We start from the raw sequence: 21,161 nt of genomic DNA on the forward strand, positions 1-21,161 counted from the left end.
ATATCATTAACGTACTAACTGCCACATTCATTTTGTACGTTTTACTTTAAGAATAAATAGAATTTTCATTATTATAAGCATATAATAATGAATTATTATATAATATAATTAAATAAAACTTTATTATTATCAATAATATGTTTAATTCACTTTTAGCCACGCATAATCGCATTATATATTTGTACAAGATTGCACAAAAGAATAATAAATGTAAAGTTACATTGATGAACTTTATTTATGAAAGTATTGAAATAAAGAAGAAATAACTTAAAGAAAACTATTTTTGACAATATTTACTACTTAATATTAAAAATTCGAAAGGAAGTTGCTATGAAAAAGAAACAATTCTAGATGCGTTAGTCGTTATAAATAATACGTAATAATAATTTTTAATCAAATTTTTCAAGAAATTTCAAAATAATACAAATATTGTTGAATTTAAATGTCAGAATCGTTTTTTGAAGAATTACATGATTTATGATGCACTCCACAAAAAAAAAGCAAAAATCTATATTATGATGCTGAAGAAAAGAGTTTTTTAAGAATAGATATAATTAATCCGGGAACATTTTTGATATCTCAAATTAATATCGATTCGTTTAAACTTATCCTATCGTTCACATAATTCTTTAAATATAATTTTATCACAAAAAGAAAATTAAAAATTTTTTAAATATTGAGCTCACGTACAAAATAGCTACATTAGAAAATAGCCTTCGTTACAATAACATTTTTCATACCTCTGATGATACCATGATACGTGCTATTATTGAGATTACCTGCTACAATGGAATTTAACAATTGGTCAGTGGAATGATTTACCTTATCTTGGGAATTGTTATCGGTTAGATAGAAGACGTGATAAATTATACTATTATGCGTCACTATCTAAACATTCACGCATTTAACAACTATTTTTTAAATAATAGAGAATTACCTTAGAAAGAGAAAAGAGAAGAAAGGAAATCATATAAAAGAGGGCTTGGAAGAATATTAATACATGTGCTTGTACTAAGCAAAATTGCTTCTCACTGATATTTCTCGATTATTTTCAATTTAATTCTAATTAATTAGAATATATCAAGTAATTATTAAATGAAAAATAAATCTATTATCCATTTAACAAAAACCAAATTGATTATTTCTTTTTTGTTTTATAAAATTGATATGTCGAACTTGTGACTTAAGATTTTAATAAGTAATTTGATTTTAAACATTTAGATTAAATAATTTCTCCTATTTTACATCGGAACTAGCTATAATTCTTTATTTCTTATTACATGATTCTTATATCTGATTAGGCTACTATACTCCTAAATTAACGTTTTCATATACACATCTCAAATTTTGATACTGTTATAATGATAATAAAAAATATGTTTATTTTTTATTATCATTATAAAATTACTATATGCCATCGTTTACATAAATTATGCTAAAATATTTTAATTAATATTATCTTTGAATATACGAATTTCTTTTAATATATGAATATACGTTTTCCTTTCTACATCAATTTGTAAAACGAATTATAACGGATTATAACGGATTATGATGCATCATTATCTCAAGTATACGACACAATTCATAACAAAAGAATATCAAAGTATATCATTTTTAAAAATTACAAACTAGAATGTAACATTGAGACTCTAGTATATTAATTGTTTAATTGCACGTATGTAAATACATGATGCAATAAACTAAGATATGCACATTAAGAAATTTTTCTTCATTTATACTCCAACTTTAAAACGTTGATTCATCATTCAGGAAAACATATTTAACATTCATAATAAATCTACTGATAATATCAATTATAAAATATTATATATCTCAATCATCCAGCATTATTCCTGAAGGTCATTTATCAATAATCTACTGAGAATGACAGAACATATTCCGTGTCGAGATTAGATTAAAGTCACACTTATCTCTTAGGAATAAGCTGGTAATATTGATCGCTTGGCTGCCAAGCGTGTTACTTATAGTTGCAAAACGATGTATGAACTGAGATCCATTCATTATAAATAACTACATCGTAGCAATAATTGTCAGAAGAAATGAAAGGTCTGAAGGAAAAAGAAACAAGTTAGAAAAAAAAAGAAAATAAAACAAAATCGACGAAAAATTTGAAAAATTTTGATCAAAATAACAAAAAGTCATAAAACAGGTGCGCGAATAACGAAGCTAGTATAGAAGATGGGTCATTTTTTTATTTTCATCTGATAACAAAGAAACAAGATCGAAGAGTAAAAACTTAATAAAAATGATTACTCTTGTACCGCCGGACGGAGGATATGGTTGGATAATCGTCATAGCATATGCATTTAACAGTGTAAGTTTTATGAATATGTAAATGATAATTTCCAAATTCAAGAATGTTAAATTATCAAGAACTCTTTTTAGCTTGCCATGATACCTATCATGCAAGGTTCAGGTTTAATATTTAAGGATTTGTTTCCATTGTTAAACATCAATGGTACACAAAGCAGCACTATCATTAGTACCAACTCGGCATTTGGCATGATATTAGGTTTAATCAATGGTCCACTTTTACGATATTTTGGGTACAGAAAAGTGGCCATCGCTGGTTCTCTGTTATATTCTATCGGTATAATACTAACAACGTTCTCAAGAACATTTACTCTTATTATGATCACGTACGGTGTGATAGCATGTAAGTAATTCTTTGTTTTTCTTTGTGCTTCTTCAAAGACGTACTTCTCATAATCTTATTTTGTTTGCGTTTTAAGCTGTCGGAATGAACCTTGCAACATCGGCCTTTTCTCTCGCACTCAACACCTACTTCACAACGAAGAGAGGACGTGCAACCGGTTGGGCCATCACTATTATGGGTATAGGTTCGATCTTTATGCCACCAATAACAACTTTCTTGCTCCATAAGTACGGGTCTCAGGTAATTTAGGTTTTTACTTCGAACAATAGTTCGACATCTTTATTTCGATTATCCATTAAGAGCATTTCAGATAACGATATAGAACATCGTAGAAATTTTTATTACTACAAATTGTTATGAAATTATCAGTTTTGTATTATGTAATTATCAGTTGTAATAGTGTATTGAATTACTTTAGTCTTTAATGTAATATAAACTCTACTTTTAGTTAATATTTATGCAAAATTATGCATCTAAATTTCACCTCATGAGAGTTATCAACGTGGCAACGTGATAATGAGCTTTGTTATTAATAGCAGTGTTTCCGATTCAAATACAAAGTAATAATTCCAAAATAGGGCACGCTATTGATATTTGGTTCCTACTCTCTACACGCGGTAATAGGCGCTTTAATGTTACATCCTATAAAATGGCACATGAAAAAACAATCAAACGTTAAAGATCAGGATAAGCAGAAGATTATCGAGAACATAGAAAAAGAACACTCTGTTGGTAATTATTCATTTGCTTTCATTTTCAATGAAAACAATTGATAAAGAATATTCTAATTACAACGAACATGAATTGATCATTTAAATTTTGCTCTTTTATGATGTTTGAAATATACACTAAACGAAATTTCAGAAAACGAAGATACTTTTCATGACGCGCTATTGATGGAAGAACAACAAAAGCATAAAAATCTAACTATAACAAATATCAATCACGATGTCGAAGGCATTAGCATTTATGGTTTTGAAACTCCATTATCGCGACAGCTTTCAGAAACGACGAGAAGTTTGTAGACCAAATATTATTTACTTATTTTATTTAGCTTGATAATTCCAGAATATTACGATTGCATTATTTTTTTCTTTTAGCCATTTCGCAAGAGATGAGTCTTGATGGTTGGACATGGATTAATAATTACGAATCAAGTAATCGAACACGTTCCAAGTCAGATTATCACTGGTGGAATTCAGGTAAATTTCATTATTTCTAAATAAATTTCATTTATTTCTTAATCTAAAATCCTACACAACCATCCATAATGCAATTATCTATAATTTCTATTGTTTTATTCCAGCAAAAAGCATAAATACTATCAATCTAAACAGTAGTCTAAGAATTTTCGATGAAGATCCAGCTTGCCAACCTCTGCGAAAGAATTTAAGCTTCAGTAGTACGAATAAAATATCAAAAGCGAATAGTTGTCAAAGTATAAGGGAAGATAATCACATTCCACAAAACAATAACGAGATAATGATAAATGATTCAAATATAGAGAATCAAAACGATAGTTGTGAAAAGTAAGTCAAATGTGAATGAAAAATTTTTTTAATTTATTTATCTTATCGCAAACTTTTTTAACATTATTACTATAAATTGTAGTTTATAACGTAACAATGATATGCCAACAGACAAAAAAAGAAAACGAGATTCGTGCGAATTTTACGATGGATAATCGCCTTTTACGATCTCGATCTTCTACGAGATCGTATATATGTCAATATAATGTTGGGCATGTCGATTGCCATTTTCGCGGAAATTAATTTCTCTTTATTGACTCCCTTCATTCTGGCTGACCGTGGTTTGTTGACAAATGAAATCGCAATTATAATGAGCACCATTGCCTCGGTTGATCTTGTTCTCCGATGTTGTGCTCCATATCTTGGAGAATGGCTTCATCTAACACCGAGACCAATGTACACTATCAGTTTGATCTTACTTATTATTAGCAGAACAGGTACAATTTTTCTAATAATCTAATATGATATAACTAAATGATTTTATTATTCACGTACTACACCTTTCGAAATTTTTTTTCATATTTCCTTTTTTTAATGCAGGTTTAATATTTACCCATTCTTTTACACAAGTGATAGTTGTTGCTACAGGTTTAGGAATTGCCAAAGGGATTAGATCTGTTTATATGTCATTGGTCATACCAAGCTATGTGCCGATTAACCGACTACCATATGCTTCTGCGATACAGATGATGGTAAATGGATTCATCATGATAAGTGTTGGACCATGTTTAGGTATAGTTTAGAATATCTCGTTGAATCCCTTTATATAAAATTTTCCTCGGAAAAATAGTTTAAATTTTGCTGTTACGATTAAGTAGAAAGCGTAAAACAGTGACGAATTCTTTGTACCGTAGGTATAATTAGAGACGCAATGGGAAGTTACACGCCCTGCATCGTCATAATTAATAGTATGACGGCCTTGACCGTCACTCTATGGCTGACGGAGTTGATCATCTTGCGAAGAACGAAACTACGATTAAAACAAACACAACAGGATCTCATTGAACAGAATATTTAGAAATATAATAGAATCGTTTTTACTGTACATTCGGTCATAAATTAAGATATATTTTAATTTAATATCGAAATATTATTTTGGCAATTTTCTCAAGTTCTTTTATGTTTTTTAACAAAGAAATAAAAGGCGATGTTGGAATGGCCTTAATTAAGGTCGTGTCCTTGTTCTATTCCCTTTTACTAAAGAAATAGATCTAATTACGAGCAAAAAATAAAGAAATGAGATGCCATGAACGAACAATAGATAATTTTTTCCCACGTCTATTCGAAACGAGTTCTCACGTGCAAAGAGAGACGACAAACGTGTGATTTTTCTATCAGAATCAAAAAATATTCAACAAAAAATTCTCCTTGTTTTTTAATTTGTAAGATCGTGATATAAATTTGAAATAAAAACGAAATTTTTTACATCCAAATAAGTATTTCTTCACTCCACTTTAATAATTTTCTTTAAACTCTAATAAATTGTAAAGGTCAATCGCAAAGGTAATCAGTCAAATGTGAAAGTTCTTTCTATAGAATTATGGATTATGCTAAAATAATTGTTGATTGTGCAATTAAACTGAATTATAATATATAATTAGTAATGAATCTTTAATAATTTACCATTTAAAATAAATCTTCGTACTGACCTAGCAGGTACGCTTCTAAATTTTCCAATGCGGTAGTAAAATCACGCACAAACGTGCGTTCATGCGTTCCAAATATGTCCGGATACTGTATTTTCTCCTTTCACCATACGATTCTGAAAAGCCGATGTCAAATCAATTTCATGATATGCATTTATGTGCCGCACGCACGGTTGATATATTTAGTTACAATCACCTGAATCACCTTTTGGCTAGCATCCAGATTTTCGAAATCGGCGAAAGTGACTTTCTGAAGTAAAACGCAATCGTTTTGAAAATCGAGTCACATCGCAAATAGAAAACAGTTGGCTTAAGGTGAATAGTGAAGAATCAATCGTCGAATTTTTTATTGAATATTTAAAATTTTTTTCTTCGTTTTTCTTATTCGTTAAAGATTAAATAGAAATAGTTTTCGAAAATATGTGCGATTATACAAAAGAAATTAATATAATATAATACGATAAAAATCCTAAATGACTTTATTGGATGAAAATTCAATGACTCTGAGAGAAAATCTCTAACTGGCAAACGAATGAAAGAAACGCGATGTAATGTGGTGAATAAATATTAAACATAGAAATAAAATACTTTACTATTATTTTCGCAAGTTCTGGCGTTGGATATTTTATACATATCAAAGATAAATAACTAATGAATATTACCATATGAGCTGATAGAAAATAACAAAACACAATGTGTTTAGTATTCTCATATCATCAATCACTATCAGTCACACATTCGTTTAACACTAGTTTTTAAATTAATTAGTTATCGATGTCCCTTTAATTAAATATCTCGCACATGAGAAATTGTGGTTTCTTCATCTTTCTTGACTTGACGCCTGACCGACTTCTTCTTCTTTGCATCGACCAGAAAGTCTTGATAATTAAAAATGCTCCTCGACGATCACAAATATTACTTATCTATCGCAAATATTATTAATCTATGTACGAAGTTATATCAGCGACAAAACAAACGTATGAAAAATCTTTATACAATCGAAAGTCTTTTATCTAGTCATCGCCTAGCCCGTGAAACCTAAAATAATAAAAAAAGAACAAGCCGATCATTATAATAATAATAATAATTATTATTATTATTATAATTATATACCTATTGAATCAAGCATACAATTATCTTAGGAGAATCAAAAAATCATAGTAAAAGAAAAGATATCTTTCACATATAATACAAAAAGAAAAAGTACCTTAGAATGTCCGGTATAAAGGATAGGCGCCACTATTGACTCATCGTCATTGTTCTCGTCTTCGTTTTGGCCTAACAAGGCAAACTCTTCGTGTTCCATTATTCCCCATAGAGGAAGGGTTTCCGGACCCGTGGAAGCCACAGCTAAATTATTTACAGCCTGCGGTAGAACTTGATAAGCTCTCTCTATTTTCTCGAACTCATCCTGCTTACTCTTGATGCTCTTCGAATAGACTACGCTCCCTTTCTTTGAACTCTTCGTGCTCGATTTATTTTCCTCCTCGCGACGCTCGGTTGCAACCGTCGTAGTTGTCTGAGGAGTCACGACATAGACTCGTTCCTTATCGACCGTCGAAATCGATACTGGAAAAGTTTTCCAAGAACTTTCTTGTTTCTTCGTGGTCACGTTCGAGTTATTTTCGTTTACATTCGACGTATTAAATTCCGCTTTGGTTGTTGGATTTTCAACGTGTATGGTCTAAAAAGAATAAAGAAAACATTCTCTCAGTTAATCATTTACAATATAACTATTTTAACTCTTCTCATTTATTTTTCATAGTAATAATGAATTGATAATATCACCTGTATCCTAGATTCTTCGAGTGAATTAGGTCCTTCATCCTCGATATCGTTAAAACTGAATCCAGCCAATGCAAAAGATTTTACATTTTCTTCATGATCGTTCAAACCGTTCACATGTTCGCCAGATTCCGTTGTCGTGAAATATTCGTTAGGTATTTTTTTCGATGGTTGCAGATAAGGACGAGAAGAACTGGGTAAAATCGTGCTAAAAGTAGTTCCTCGCGAATATTCCTAATTATAAATCCAAACAGGTTTCGATTTAAATATTAAAAAAAAAAATCAATTTCAAAAATTAAAACTTTAATATTTTAATATTTTCATTTCCATGGATTTAACACAAAATACATACCTGTATCGTCCAATTGTCGATATTCTTTTGTAATCTATGAACATCTATCGAATTGTTAACTTTCTTCGTACTAATATTAAAGACAGTTTCAGTTGTCGTTGTTACAACTTTCGTCGTATGATCATCCAAAATATTCAAATTGCCGGAAACTGTTACCGTTTCTGGAAGACTTATCACCTTACTCTCGCTTCTAGACTCTTCACTGACATAGTTGTCACGATTCGATACGTCCACGAAAGATACTGTCCGTTGTTGAGTTTGTTCCACATTATCTTTATCATCATAGGACGTATGGAAAGGTAATGGGGTATATTGCGACGTATACGGAATTATTACCTGTACCTAAAAGAAAATAAAAAATTACATTAACTTTATCAAATTCAATTGTCTATGATCATAACAAATTATCGTCATTTTCATTGTACCTGTTTATTTCTCTTTCCTCCATACTGTTGTAAACTATGATCTTCTTTATTTGTATCTTTGTTTTTTCCTAAATTATTTAACAAAGTTTCATCTTGTGTCGTCCTCATTGTCGTCGACAAAACGACTGACCAAGAATCAGTTAATTGTGCTTGTGGTGCTACGAATAAAGTATCAAAATTCTGCAAACCTTCGGTAGTCAAAGTAGTCGGTTTAGTATTTCTCCATGTTTGCTCATTAATTTTGTCAATTCTAAATAAGTCTTTGATCACATTACTTTCTGTCGAATAATTCAAAAAACTATCATTACTACCACCCAATAATCCTAATCGATTAATTTCCTGTTGTACTTGGAAAGAATTCGGCCTCGATTCATAATCCAAGGCTGTCTTAGAATTTTGTTCTCTATCAAGATCAATGAAGGTGGAAGGAGAAGATATCGAGGGCGAATCAGTACGACTTTCGCTCGTCTTCGTTAGATCTGTCAATGGCGATTCTTCAAAATATATTGGATTTCCTACATTGGAAAATCCATCAGTACCTGATGCATGGGAATCTTTAACTATACCGATACTAGATGAGATATCACCATTGTAGGTTTGCTGTCCCAACTCTGTATTTCCAAAAACATAATGATCGTGTCCTATTACAGTTGAAGGAACAGTCTGATCGGTTTTTTGAAAATCCAATCTAGAAGAATCAACGAATTGTTGATTATTCCCAAAATTTGTATGCTCGAAATTACCGGAAGCATTAGGTTCTGTAAATTGATTTATCTTGGACTCATCGAAATTTTCTTTAATCGACGTTGCATCATTTTCTTTATTAAAATTTGGATAAACCACGGGTCCTTGTTGATTCTCATGAGAAGCACTAGAAAACAAGTCTATTTGAACTCCACCATATCCTTGATTACCGAACTCAGTATGACTTGAACCAGACACTTGATGACTTTCAAAAATGGTTTGTCCTTCTTGAGGAATTCCTAAATTCCTATCACCGGAGTTGTTCGTTTGATCGTTTGATATTCCTAAAGATAACGATGGACTTGTTTCAATAACAGTCGATACGGGTACCTCGTGATGTTGTAAATTTCCTTTAGTAGGATAATTCGTTCGTGAAGGATAATCAAATACTTCTGCTTTGAACAGAGGAGGCATAGGACCTGGATACAAATGTGGATTCGGTAGAGGTCCGATCGATGGAATTTCTCCGTTTTGTAAAAATGGTGCATAAAAAAAGTCTGGTATTTTGACCTCCTGAGATGCAGCAGCAACGAGTCCGTGATTACTCGGTGGAAGATATTCTCCAGTCACAACTCCAATATGTCCATCTTGATTGCTTGGAGGAAGGTAAGCTCCTCCAAGATTCATGGGTAACCAAGGAATTTTGTTGCACGGATTACAATTCTTGTTTTTGGCCTGTGGATTTAATTTGTTGTAAATATCTGCGGGAGACGGCGGTTGGGGCAATGGTAGTCTGTCATAAACAGGTGGTGGTTGTGCATTGTAAACTTGAGACGTTGCTAATGGCAATCCAGGTGGTTGTCCCGATGGTGGTAGTGGTGGCACATGTGATTGAACAAACTTTGGCGGATGAAGCGTTTCAGGAGGTGGAGGTAGAGGCGTTTCCACGGTAGTACCACTTGTAAACGGATTTAACCAACTTATGAACTTTGAGAAATAACCAGGAGATTCAGCAGGATGTGGATTAGTAGTTCGTCCAGTTCTTCCTCCGGGAAATACGCGTGATGGCAGTTGTGGTACCGGTGGTGGGATCAAAAATTCGCTCAAGGCGTATCTTTGATTTCGTTGTACCAAATTTGGAACCCCTCGATCATTGCCGGCTAATGAAAGTGTACCAACGACACATGTCAACAATACTAAGAACATCGGGGCCTAGAAAGAAACCGTTCAAATAAAGTTTTAAGCGTCCTTATTCCTACTGTATACCTATAAAATACATGACACCTGCATGAGAATCTCTTGTATAGTTTTTGCAATTTGAAACGCATCGATCTTCTTATATCTCAAAAGTGGATCTCATTTTGCGATGTAACGCTTACAACATGATTGCGAAAATGGCCTGCATTACTATGCAAGATAAAGTAATACGATTCAATATATATATATATATACACGATGTATTTCGCATAACACTTGGTACGTTTGAAATTTATGAAAGTTCGTTTATACGTTTACACGTTAAAAAATTATGTATGAGTATATCTCGTAGCAGTCAATGGCACAACGTAGCACACGAGTATAGTTACAATAAGTGGGTCACTCCGTGAGAATCATTTCGAATATTCACGGAACATGTGTGCCATACACGGAACTAAACAGTTCTTCCTACTCACAGATACATCTTTTACAAATCGATAATTATAATTTTGAAAAATATAATGAATGCTTTTAAAGAACAACTCTTTCAAACAATTCTTCGAATATTATTTCATTTTTGAGATCCTTTCATACAACGAGCGTTCATAATTTTTTTTAGAATAAACCCATGACATATCATACAAATGATTTAATACTGTATTAACGTATACCTATGCATTTATCTTAATATGATTAATTATTTTTATACTTTCTACTTTAAGTTAATATATTCTATCTTTATTCATTATCGTCATATACTTTTCTCTTACTTGCATTCATATCCCGTACATAAATAAATAAATTAAACCTGAAAAGCAAGGAATATTTCCCGAGATGCCTAATTCTCATCCTTTCGCCTATTCGCACACTACTTCCTCCGCTTCTATTCGTGCAGAAAAGAAATAACGTGCACGAATGATCTCGACACCAAAGGCTACGAGGAAAACGAATCTCTCTGTTATGTATGCTGCATGTATATATGTATGTATGTATGTATATATTCGATGTGTAGGTCGAGAACGAGTCGATTCGTGGCCGGGGCTTTGAGACTTTCTCACACGACGCAGATTGAATGGCTCTCTTGGCAAGCTTCATGTACCATTTACGTGTCAAGAGAGCTCACACACGTTCCGTACGAGAGAGAACGAGAGTAGTCGTGCGCGCGCGCGCACTTTGACACACGGGCTGCCTTTTAATGTCTTTTGAGTTGAAGAAACCGGAAGCGGAATAGGAAAGTGAAGAAAATAGATAAATGAAGAATAGATTGGATTCTATATACGATAAACTGCGCCCTCATAGGGACATCACTTATACGTTTACACAATGCAAATGCAAATTTGAATAAGAACGGCTTTATTCCCTTTTATGGTTTTTTTTTATTTTTTTACCGCATTAATAGCAATTTTAACTTACAATGGCTTAAAAGAAAATCGCACGTTATAGTATCGCAATTTCAATGTGCTAAGTATAAGATTTCACTGATTCGTTCCGCTTGACCCAACTTGTTCTTTCTTCCTCATCTATGTTCTTTTCTTCGAACATCGAATATCTGATTTAAATGAACTGTTTGAACATTCAACGAAAACTTCTACGTTCTTGAATGAAATGAAACGAAGACTTTTGTGATTTCTATTCTTAATTACTTTTTTGAACAGAAATTTCAAAATAAATAATTAATATTGAATTTAATCGAAAAAAAAATAAATTGAAGAAAACACTAATTATATTTTATCGTTTTGTAGATTTTATTCGAAGACAGTTCGATTGTATGATATCAACGAATTCAAGAAACGAATTGTCATGAAGATATTAAATGAAAAAATTGTATTTTAATCGAGAATGAAATTGTGATCGAATATCGCGAAACACTTTGAAATCTCACCAGAGAGAAGCTCATGATATTCACAGAAACCAAGAAGTTTTGTATTTGTGTGTGTGTAGACGTGCACGCGAGTCGACAATGTAGGTAAGTGGACTGTGGGGATTATGAGAGTCGACCTACGGGGAGAAAAGACGATGTAACGTGCGTGTATGTAATCTGTGTGACGCGTGGCCTTGCGTGTGTGTATACGTGTGACCACGTGTATCTCTCATCGTTGCGCGCCAAACATGAAAGTCTTGAACGATTCGACCGACATTAATCGGGAGATACCACTGATAATAACTATGATAACGTTAGCATAACCATTTATGTTTTTTATCTTATTAAATGATATATTATTTATTATATCTTTTTGTTCGTTTCGTTTCAAAACTATTTCTAAAATTATTATTTTACAAGTAATCTTTTTGTTAAAGGACGTTAGCCAATGTTCTTGAACGAAATTACTATCTCATCTGAAAGACTTTATCGCTTTTCTCGATAATCTAGATCATAAAACGTTAATACTGAGTTTCTAAAAACTCATAAATTAATCCTTGGCGTTGATACTTTAATGAACGTAGTTGAAGAACAATTTTAGATTAATATCCATAAGTTTCAATGAAACTAACGAACCGATTACTTTTCTCGTACTTTGTATATTAATAAACTTATTTAATGAAAGTATTCTCTTTGATCTTGAACGTTCTTCTAAATCGAAATATAAAAGTGAACTATCTTCTGAGTACAATAATTACGATGAAGATCCGAAATTTTATCGCGCGAATAACGTGGGAAGCCGTGAGTGAAAATCAGATCTCTATAGAGAAGACAAGAACCGTCTAACGGTTCTTTAACGAAATGACGCGAACTAAAGAAGACAATTACAGGCAAGTACAGATGAGAGGACAAGGGGAGAGTTAACTATTATCTTTTTCCTCTCTCAATGTCCTATTTCGACGTATGTCGGTGAGTGAAACGGCACATGTCATCTCTTTGCTTCGAGAAAAACGAAAATCGCTTTAACTACGATGATCTCCGCCGAGTTTATCGAGTCTAATGACAGGCCGCGAGGCTTGGTGAAACGTATGAAAATATAATCAAGCGTGTGTACTCTTCATGTTCCCTTCTTAAAAACTATAGCTTATGTTTCAAAGAAAGATAATGAATATAATTGTCAAGAAAAGATATTATTTGTTTCGACAAATTGCCAAAGTATTAAATTCTAATGATTGCAATGAATGAAAACAAAGAGAAAGTACTGTACCAAAATACGATCGAAACAATGATTATATTATAATTTTTTTATTGTGGATATATTTAAACTTTATATTCAAGAAATATATGAAACTATAAATGAAAAGAAGGATATCCGGTAAAGATTTTAACGACGTTATTAAACATGTTCTTATCTTTGGAAATTTTATTTGTCCATCGATAACGGAGTTGGATTAGTTCGGCAAACGAAAAGTGACATATTTCGGTCTTTAACAAAGGAGAATTCCTTTCTAAAAAAAGAAACACAAAAGAAGAAACTTGTTATTTTCTTTATACTTCCGACTAGGAAATAATTTTGCTATCGATAAATTTGATTTAAATTGAAATATTAATTTTTCTAATGCTAATACCTATTAAATACGTATACCTAGATAATATCTATTTCAATTTATAAGAACATTATGAACATATAATAAAAAGATTTGAGATAATTAAAACAAAACAAAAAACACTCACGCGACGAATGTCCATCTCTCTTTCTCTCTCTCTCTCTCTCTCTCTCTCTCTCTCTCTCTCTCTCTCTCTCTCCTTCTACCTCTCAGAATCTTCTTCTCCTCAGCATATCACACCTCAATGAAAAACGAAATGACGAAAGAAGGTACTTCTTCTTCGAAGAAATCTTCTTTAACTCGCGATAATGAAGTAAAAGAAAAAGTGAAAATGAATAAGAATATATGGTACTTTGTATAAAAAGTGAGTCAGTGTCCCATCGTAAGTATTCAACACACTATACTGAGTATCGACGCGAGACGAGATACGAGTGACGCTACAACGAGAGCGGAGAAACGACAGGAAGAGAAGGACTACTACGGATGGAAGAGCACCATGGAGGAGGACGACTGACTGAGGAACACTTTGGAGAGGGAGGCGAATGGGAAAAAGAGAGAAGAAAGGTGTGCACTTGACCAGGGTCAAAGAGAGAGTCCATTGGAGTCTCTTATGTACGAGTGACTTATATACGTTCGCTCTTCTCCCCTCATTCCTTTCATCTTTTCCTCCCTCTTATTCTTCTTTTCTAACCTTCGTATCAAGAATGTTTCATCTCGTCATCGACCACCTACAGATACCATTTTCCGTTCTTTTCAGCATAATCAATAGCTTTTCCAATGGTTTTGTACCTGACATCTTTACCTGCTGAACCCTTGCTAAAATACTAAATAAGGATCGAGAAAAAAATTTTACCTGCTCTTCAAGATATGTTTCCAAGTAACGTTTTGTATATCTTAAAAACAAAAAGTTCTCTTCGTAGATCTTAGCAATGTAAAAATATTACAATGCAGTGAAAAAATAGAAAACATATTACATTATTCGAGTAGATATAAAAAACAAATCTTAATATTTATTACATTTGTCCGTATAATATTAAAAAAAAAAAAATAAATAAATTCATACAAAATACATGTGCATCTTTGTGATCTCTTAGTTAAAATAATTCGACATAAGAATAATCGTCGAAAGGCTTACATTAAAAATCTCAGTTTAAGGATATTTGACCTGTTCGAAAAAGATTTACTGACTGATAACTTTCGCTTTTGAGGTAGTGTCCTTTTTAGTACCACGCTCACGTAATCGTAAATTTTCGACAAGCCATAGAATATAAATTTTAACTGTTTAAATCATTGATATCGAACTGTTGTTGAAAAAAAAAGAAAAAAGAAATAACTCCAAACAATAACTAAATAAATAGTTACAAGTTACATGAATTAAAAGTCTCTTACGTCTATGCGCGTTTAATGAAAATCTATCGAAAGTATACAAATAATTTTTATTCTTGAGACATCTTTAATTACATCAACGAAGTTCCTCTTCCTCGAACAAAAGCCTTGAAATCTTTGAATTACCGTCATTTGTCTTCGTCGTTGGTGAAACGTACGACGATCCAGAACGTTAAAACAACGCAACTTTACGTATGAGGGGGAAATCGAGGGTGAATCCGCGGAATACAAAATCGCCAGAAAGCGACGAGAAAGTCTAACCGGGTTTAATGCTCTACGCGCGTAACATCGGCACGTTCCAGGCTCCTTCGTAGTTCGTCGATCGAGTCTGCATACACGAGAGTCTTTCCGCGACCACGTTATGTATATGCACCCGGCTAAATGGGTTACTAGGATCCTTGAAGAGTCTCGATGTCACGAAACACAAGCTAAGAAGATTCAAGGACTTATAATGAGTTTTGTATCTTTTCAAATGTTTACAATGAAATTATTATTTTATTTGTAACGTTGTTTATATTTTCTTTCAATAGGTTTCTTTTTTTCTTACTTTTAAAAAATATAGTAAAACTTAAAAAAAAATAATATATCTCTTAACAACAGATGTCATCTTCTATTACAAATACGTATTTGTATATACATATATATATATATATATATATATATATATATATATATATATACTTTATATATAATAAACATAAATTGTTTACATATAATAAAGAAAAACATATAATATAAATATAAACATTTTTTATACTATATACACATATGTGTAAACTTTTTTCTATTCGATAAAATGAATTTTGATTATAATGTAGTATGAATTTAACAGCTTGATACAGTGATAAGAGCTTAATTGTGTGATAATGACAACTAAGCGAAAATAAATAAACTTTAATAACAGAAAATTCATTGTTCTATTATTCGAAAATTAAAAATTCTATTATCTGAATAGTTTTGTCTCGCTATTTTGATTCGAGTATGGAAAGTTTTGCTGCATCTTTAATCATTCGTTATCTTTTATGATTTTTTAAAGAAAGCCAAATATGCGAAGGCCGATGAATAACGAACATTATAATTTTCAAATTAATTGTTTTTAAAAATATTAGTAAATGAATCTTTTTTTTTAATTGTGATATCTTCGTATTCATTCATTTCTTCGGTAATATTCCTAAAAAAATATTTCGTTTAGATATGTGTTACTCGATATTTTCAAACATCTCAAAGACACATTATTTATGCGACCTCGCTCATATCTATTTAAATAACATGCATCGTCATAAATATTTCACAGTGTCGGAGAACGAACAGAACTTGCGAAATTATAATAGTAATTGATCGTCGGTGACACAGGTACGTGATCGAAAGTCGTTTCATCGTAATTTTTAGCTAGAGCACGAATTAAATCTAGTTGTCTAACAACGAGACTTTCTTTTTTATGTTGACGACAAATTTCGCCCAATAACGTCGTTGACGTTATCTCTTCTTCCTCTTAGAATTTGATCTACTGTGTTAGCAATATACCAATGATCAAATAGTACGAGATCGAGCTAAGACAAGATAAGTGATAAAGTAAATAAAATATGCGACGTATAAAACAGTTGAAAGAAATGAAATCAGTATAGTATATTCGATATTAAGCTGCAAGAATCGTAACGATCAGAAATACAAATGGGTGCGTTTCTCATTATTTTTAAAGCTTTCTTGATAAATCTTTTAATATTTGATTCAGTAAAAGCTCAAATTTTGTGCACGCAACCTGGATTCTTTCCTTTGGGTGACACCGATTGTCTATACTACTACATATGCACTAAGGATTTAAAATCCACTATATTCAAGTGTCCCGATGGCACAGTATTCGATATGTATAAAAAGGCATGTGTATTACCAACACAAAGTACTTCTTGCATGATATCGACGACAGTCAATCCATATAAGTGTCTAAGCTCAGGTCGATTCCCTATCAACGATCCAACTTGTCAAAAATATTACTTGTGTTACTGGGAGACAAACGGTTATGTAAAAAAGATATTAAAATGTCCAAACCAAACAATATTCGATCCTACGAGAAAATTATGTGTGTTGCGCACAGCTTATGTTTGCCAAACTATTACGACTACTGAAACAAATAAATTTTATTTTAGAAAATCATAATAATAGAAAAAAAAATAAATAAATTCTATATTATATAATATATAATATAATATATAATATAATTTAAAAAGTTTAATTATAATAAATTGTCACCCGTCGATATCTTGCCATTAGATATTTACTTTTATTATATTATTATCATATAACTTCTAACTATTAATGCTTATAATACTAGAACATACAGATTAACTGAAAATAAATTTGATATGTATTAGAACGTAATTTTGATCAAATTTTATATAAAATAAGTTCAATATAGCGAATATACAAATATCGTCGTCCATTTTAATTTCATCAATTCTTCGCTTACATCAACTGAAACAGTTGAGCCAACTAAAATAATTAATATCGGTAACGTATTAAGAATGGGATCAACCAATATGAAATTGTCAAATAAGCATGTAGATGTTTTCAAGATCATTGAAACGAAAGAGACATGATCTTTCCAAATTCGATGTTTTCTTTAGATTTTTCTATTATATTGGACTCCGTTGCTTTCAGCGAATATATAACATTATGGAATTGACTTTAATCTCTAGTCTTCTTTTTGGATTTTTCGAATCAATCATCCATTCTGTAATTCTTCTAGTTAACAATGAATATTATATTGAATATATTATATTGCATTTTACAGTTTTATGCCATCAGATTCTAATATCATTTTCGGTTTAATATGATATTTAAATTAGATTTTCATGTAAATAGAAAAAGAAATATTCATTGTAATTTCTTTGCAATCTGATAATTTGGAAAATATTAATTTAACGGTATTTTAATATCAATACTAACAGTTATGAATTAAATTATATTTTTAATCTTCATACCGTCGTTTAATTTTCTTTTACTCAATAAGAATCATGTATTTTCCTTCAAGTAAATATTATAAATCTAATTGATAAGAACGCGTTATTTTGTGTAAGTAAATAAACGTTAGCAGAATGTCCGCAATGGTTTGACTAAATAACTGTAACTGAATAAACGAAAGTTATGATATGCGTTATTTTGTATAACTGAATAAACGTTAGCAAAATATCCGCAACGGTTTATACGTAAGTGGAAAGTGCACGGAAGAAAGTTATGATACGCAATATGAAACCTTGAGCCGGACAGACTCTTACCCAATCTACTGGTGAAAGGATACATTTTTCATCCACATCTTTCTTTGCCAGCCTTTAGTTTAAAACATGTCGCTACGAGAAATGTCATGAACGTGAAATATATATTTTCTTTGTGAATAATTCTTATGTTAATTACTCGACACAAGAAAAAAATTGTGAAGTTTGAAGTGTAAAATCGTTGAAAATGTGGTTCTTGGTTATTTGTTTATTAATCACATTGTTCTTCAAAATAATGATTGATCAAAAGAAGTCAAGAAATTTTCCCCCAGGTAATTCTACAAAATATATATGTATATATAAAATAAATATGTTATCGAAGAAATGGATTATAGAATAAACGTAATTAAAATAATTAAACCTCTCAGGTCCACGAGGATTACCAATAATCGGAAATATATTGGACATTAAGCGTTTAGTAAAGAAAACTAAATTCCAAGCTCATACCTGGTGTTATTTGGCAAAAATTTATGGACCAGTGGTGCATTTACGACTTGGATTCGGTTATACATTTATAATTATTTCTGGACGTAAGGCTATCATCGAGATGCTCACTCGAGCGGAATTTGATGGCAGACCAGATAGCTTAGAAATTCGATTGAGAACCGGAGGTGAACGCAGAGGATTAATTTTTACCGATGGGAAAATTTGGTCAGAACATAGAAGGTAATATTTATTTTAAAACAATGTTTCATTAACCTATAAATTTCTGTAATTAATATAGATTTACAATAAAAACATTGAAACGTCTTGGTTTCGATAAAGCAAACATGGAAGATATGATACTGGAGGATATTATTATCTTGTTAAAAATAATCGAAGAATTAGCAGAAAAAGGACCAATAACAAATATATACGATCTCGTTTCGGTAACAGTTATAGCCAGTTTTTGGTTTCTTGTCACAGGATCGAAGTAAGAATTTAATTTTAAACAAATACTTACATTTTATGTAAGTATTAACATTCCTCATTGTACGTTTTTTAGATTTCAATTGGATCATGAGGATCCGAAATTGATGGAGGCTATTGCGATATTAAACGAAAATTCAAGAAGCTCTAGAATAACCGGTAGTATAATAAGTCAACTGCCTTTTCTCAGATATATTTTTCCACGTTTAACAGGATATACACAGTTGCAAGAACGGCAAAATCGACTGTGGCTATATTTCAAAGTAATACAATAAAAGATCCTGTAATATCTACAATTTTATAAATTAATTTTTAAAATAGATAAATGTATAAAAAATTCTGTTATCATAGAAAATAATAACGGAACACCAAGTGACTGAGATGCAGAATGAACCAACGAACTTAATCGACATTTATCTAAAAGAGATGCAAACACAATGTTCCTCCAATTTATCTTCATCGTCGAACTTCAACGGTAAAACTGATTTTTTTTTATTATTGAAACCTAATGGTATTAACCTAAATGTATGTGTTATTAATTCCTTAACATTTCTAATCTGATTATCATGTACAATTATCCTGTATTGTAAAATCGATATTAATTGTTCGTAGATGAAAATTTAATCGCACTCATTAGAGATCTTTTTATTGCCTCAATCGAGACAACCACCAGTACCACTGGTTTCGTGATCGCATTTCTATCCGTAAATCAATATGTACAAAAGAAGATACATGATGAATTGGATGAAGTTTTTGGCAAAGATATTTCACCTCGTCTCGCATATAGAAATCGGTATTTTATTATTCTCTATTATCTATATCGGTATTTTATAATCCTCATACTTTAGTACAAATAAAAGTTATAATAATCTTATTCGAAGAAGGAGAAATAGAATGGTATATAATTATTACATCAATGTATTCGATGAATAATAATCGAGAGAACTAAGTGATCTAGAACATAATAGAAATCTAGGCGATACATCCATAATTATGAGTTATTGTTTTCATTAATATCTCTCAGACTTCCATACCTACAAGCAACTCTGGCGGAAGTAGGAAGAATGGGGAATGTAGGACCGACTTCGGTGCCTCATCGAGCTATGAACGATACAACTTTGTTAGGATACGATATAAAAAAAAATTCCATTTTATTAGCAAATTTAATGAGCGTTCACATGGATGAAAATCACTGGGGTGATCCCAAAACGTTTCGTCCTGAAAGATTCATCAATGAGAAGGGAGAATATTGCGAAAATCCTTGGCTTATGTCATTTGGATTAGGTATTTTGTAATATGAATGTTATTTTACATTTATCCCTTATTACATTATCACTCTATATTCTATTTCTTTTTTGCAGGTCACAGAAGATGTCCAGGCGAGGTTCTAGCGAAAAATTTTCTCTTTTTGATAAATGCTTGCATGCTGCAAAGATTCCATTTCTCCATAGCACCAGAATATCCAGAACCAGATTTATCGGGTATCGATGGTTTTACTATCTCACCACCACCAATAAATCTTCTCATTAAGAAACGAATATAATGATCATAAAAGACCAATGAAAAAAATGACTATAAGAAAATATAAGTGTAATATGCTATGTAAGACAACTTGAATGGCAAACGAAAAAAATGATTTTAAATAAAAAGACTGATTCATAAGAGGGCATAGATATTAATAGTTCGTTAAATCTTCGCTGGAAATCATTATTTACGTCGACTTATGAATTCGTTACATTTTCTCAGTTCTGTAAACGATATACGCGCAATAGAAAAAGGAGTTAGTTAAAGAAAAATCGAACAATGGAAATTACCTTTATTACTTCTTTAA

At 31.5% G+C, this 21,161-nt stretch overlaps 4 protein-coding genes across 12 annotated transcripts; 3 read left to right on the top strand and 1 right to left on the bottom strand.

The window, feature by feature from the left end:
- Positions 1-1,929: 1,929 nt before the first annotated feature.
- LOC118442997 (uncharacterized) lies at positions 1,930-5,659 on the top strand. Its single transcript, XM_035869352.2, has 10 exons — positions 1,930-2,338; positions 2,410-2,680; positions 2,757-2,920; positions 3,259-3,412; positions 3,545-3,697; positions 3,781-3,882; positions 3,987-4,209; positions 4,321-4,646; positions 4,750-4,941; positions 5,064-5,659. The coding sequence occupies exons 1-10, from the start codon at positions 2,270-2,272 to the stop codon at positions 5,225-5,227; spliced, it is 1,818 nt and encodes a 605-aa protein (XP_035725245.2). The 5' UTR covers positions 1,930-2,269; the 3' UTR covers positions 5,228-5,659.
- Positions 5,041-15,382, bottom strand: LOC118442995 (uncharacterized). Of its 9 annotated transcripts, none has more exons than XM_035869346.2 (9): positions 13,894-14,342; positions 8,418-10,313; positions 7,993-8,334; positions 7,644-7,874; positions 7,063-7,539; positions 6,518-6,893; positions 6,061-6,105; positions 5,859-5,971; positions 5,041-5,179 (listed from the first exon to the last, which is right to left on the bottom strand). In XM_035869346.2, exons 1-6 carry the CDS (start codon positions 13,906-13,908, stop codon positions 6,873-6,875), a joined length of 2,982 nt encoding a protein of 993 aa, XP_035725239.1. In that variant the 5' UTR covers positions 13,909-14,342; the 3' UTR covers positions 5,041-5,179; positions 5,859-5,971; positions 6,061-6,105; positions 6,518-6,872. The 9 variants fall into 9 exon arrangements, with proteins under 9 accessions (XP_035725239.1, XP_035725237.1, XP_035725238.1 ...); XM_035869344.2 differs by having other exon boundaries at positions 6,052-6,105; XM_035869345.2 differs by having other exon boundaries at positions 6,449-6,893.
- A 1,374-nt stretch (positions 15,383-16,756) lies between these two features.
- Positions 16,757-17,409, top strand: LOC146873068 (uncharacterized). Its single transcript, XM_085656799.1, has one exon. It carries the CDS (start codon positions 16,824-16,826, stop codon positions 17,304-17,306), a length of 483 nt encoding a protein of 160 aa, XP_085512925.1. The 5' UTR covers positions 16,757-16,823; the 3' UTR covers positions 17,307-17,409.
- Positions 17,410-18,137: 728 nt separating this feature from the next.
- On the top strand, positions 18,138-20,992 carry LOC118443155 (methyl farnesoate epoxidase). The gene is made up of 8 exons (XM_035869680.2): positions 18,138-18,693; positions 18,790-19,087; positions 19,146-19,334; positions 19,407-19,593; positions 19,682-19,805; positions 19,943-20,123; positions 20,355-20,614; positions 20,692-20,992. Exons 1-8 carry the CDS (start codon positions 18,609-18,611, stop codon positions 20,871-20,873), a joined length of 1,506 nt encoding a protein of 501 aa, XP_035725573.1. The 5' UTR covers positions 18,138-18,608; the 3' UTR covers positions 20,874-20,992.
- Positions 20,993-21,161: the final 169 nt, after the last annotated feature.

Source organism: Vespa mandarinia, chromosome 4 (genome assembly GCF_050613455.1).
Source record: "Vespa mandarinia isolate Hongniang chromosome 4, ASM5061345v1, whole genome shotgun sequence".
Classification (NCBI taxonomy): Eukaryota; Metazoa; Arthropoda; class Insecta; order Hymenoptera; family Vespidae; genus Vespa; species Vespa mandarinia.

Coding starts and splice junctions, on each gene's coding strand:
- LOC118442997 (XM_035869352.2), top strand. CDS start 2,270: ATGATTACTCTTGTACCGCCGGACGGAGGATATGGTTGGATAATCGTC. Junction 3,883..3,986: donor TTATCACTGGTGGAATTCAG/GTAAATTTCATT, acceptor GTTTTATTCCAG/CAAAAAGCATAAATACTATC. Junction 4,942..5,063: donor AAGTGTTGGACCATGTTTAG/GTATAGTTTAGA, acceptor TTTGTACCGTAG/GTATAATTAGAGACGCAATG.
- LOC118442995 (XM_035869346.2), bottom strand. Junction 8,335..8,417: donor GAGGAAAGAGAAATAAACAG/GTACAATGAAAA, acceptor ATTTTCTTTTAG/GTACAGGTAATAATTCCGTA. Junction 7,875..7,992: donor TCGACAATTGGACGATACAG/GTATGTATTTTG, acceptor ATTTATAATTAG/GAATATTCGCGAGGAACTAC.
- LOC146873068 (XM_085656799.1), top strand. CDS start 16,824: ATGGGTGCGTTTCTCATTATTTTTAAAGCTTTCTTGATAAATCTTTTA.
- LOC118443155 (XM_035869680.2), top strand. CDS start 18,609: ATGTGGTTCTTGGTTATTTGTTTATTAATCACATTGTTCTTCAAAATA. Junction 19,335..19,406: donor TTTCTTGTCACAGGATCGAA/GTAAGAATTTAA, acceptor TACGTTTTTTAG/ATTTCAATTGGATCATGAGG. Junction 20,124..20,354: donor CGTCTCGCATATAGAAATCG/GTATTTTATTAT, acceptor AATATCTCTCAG/ACTTCCATACCTACAAGCAA.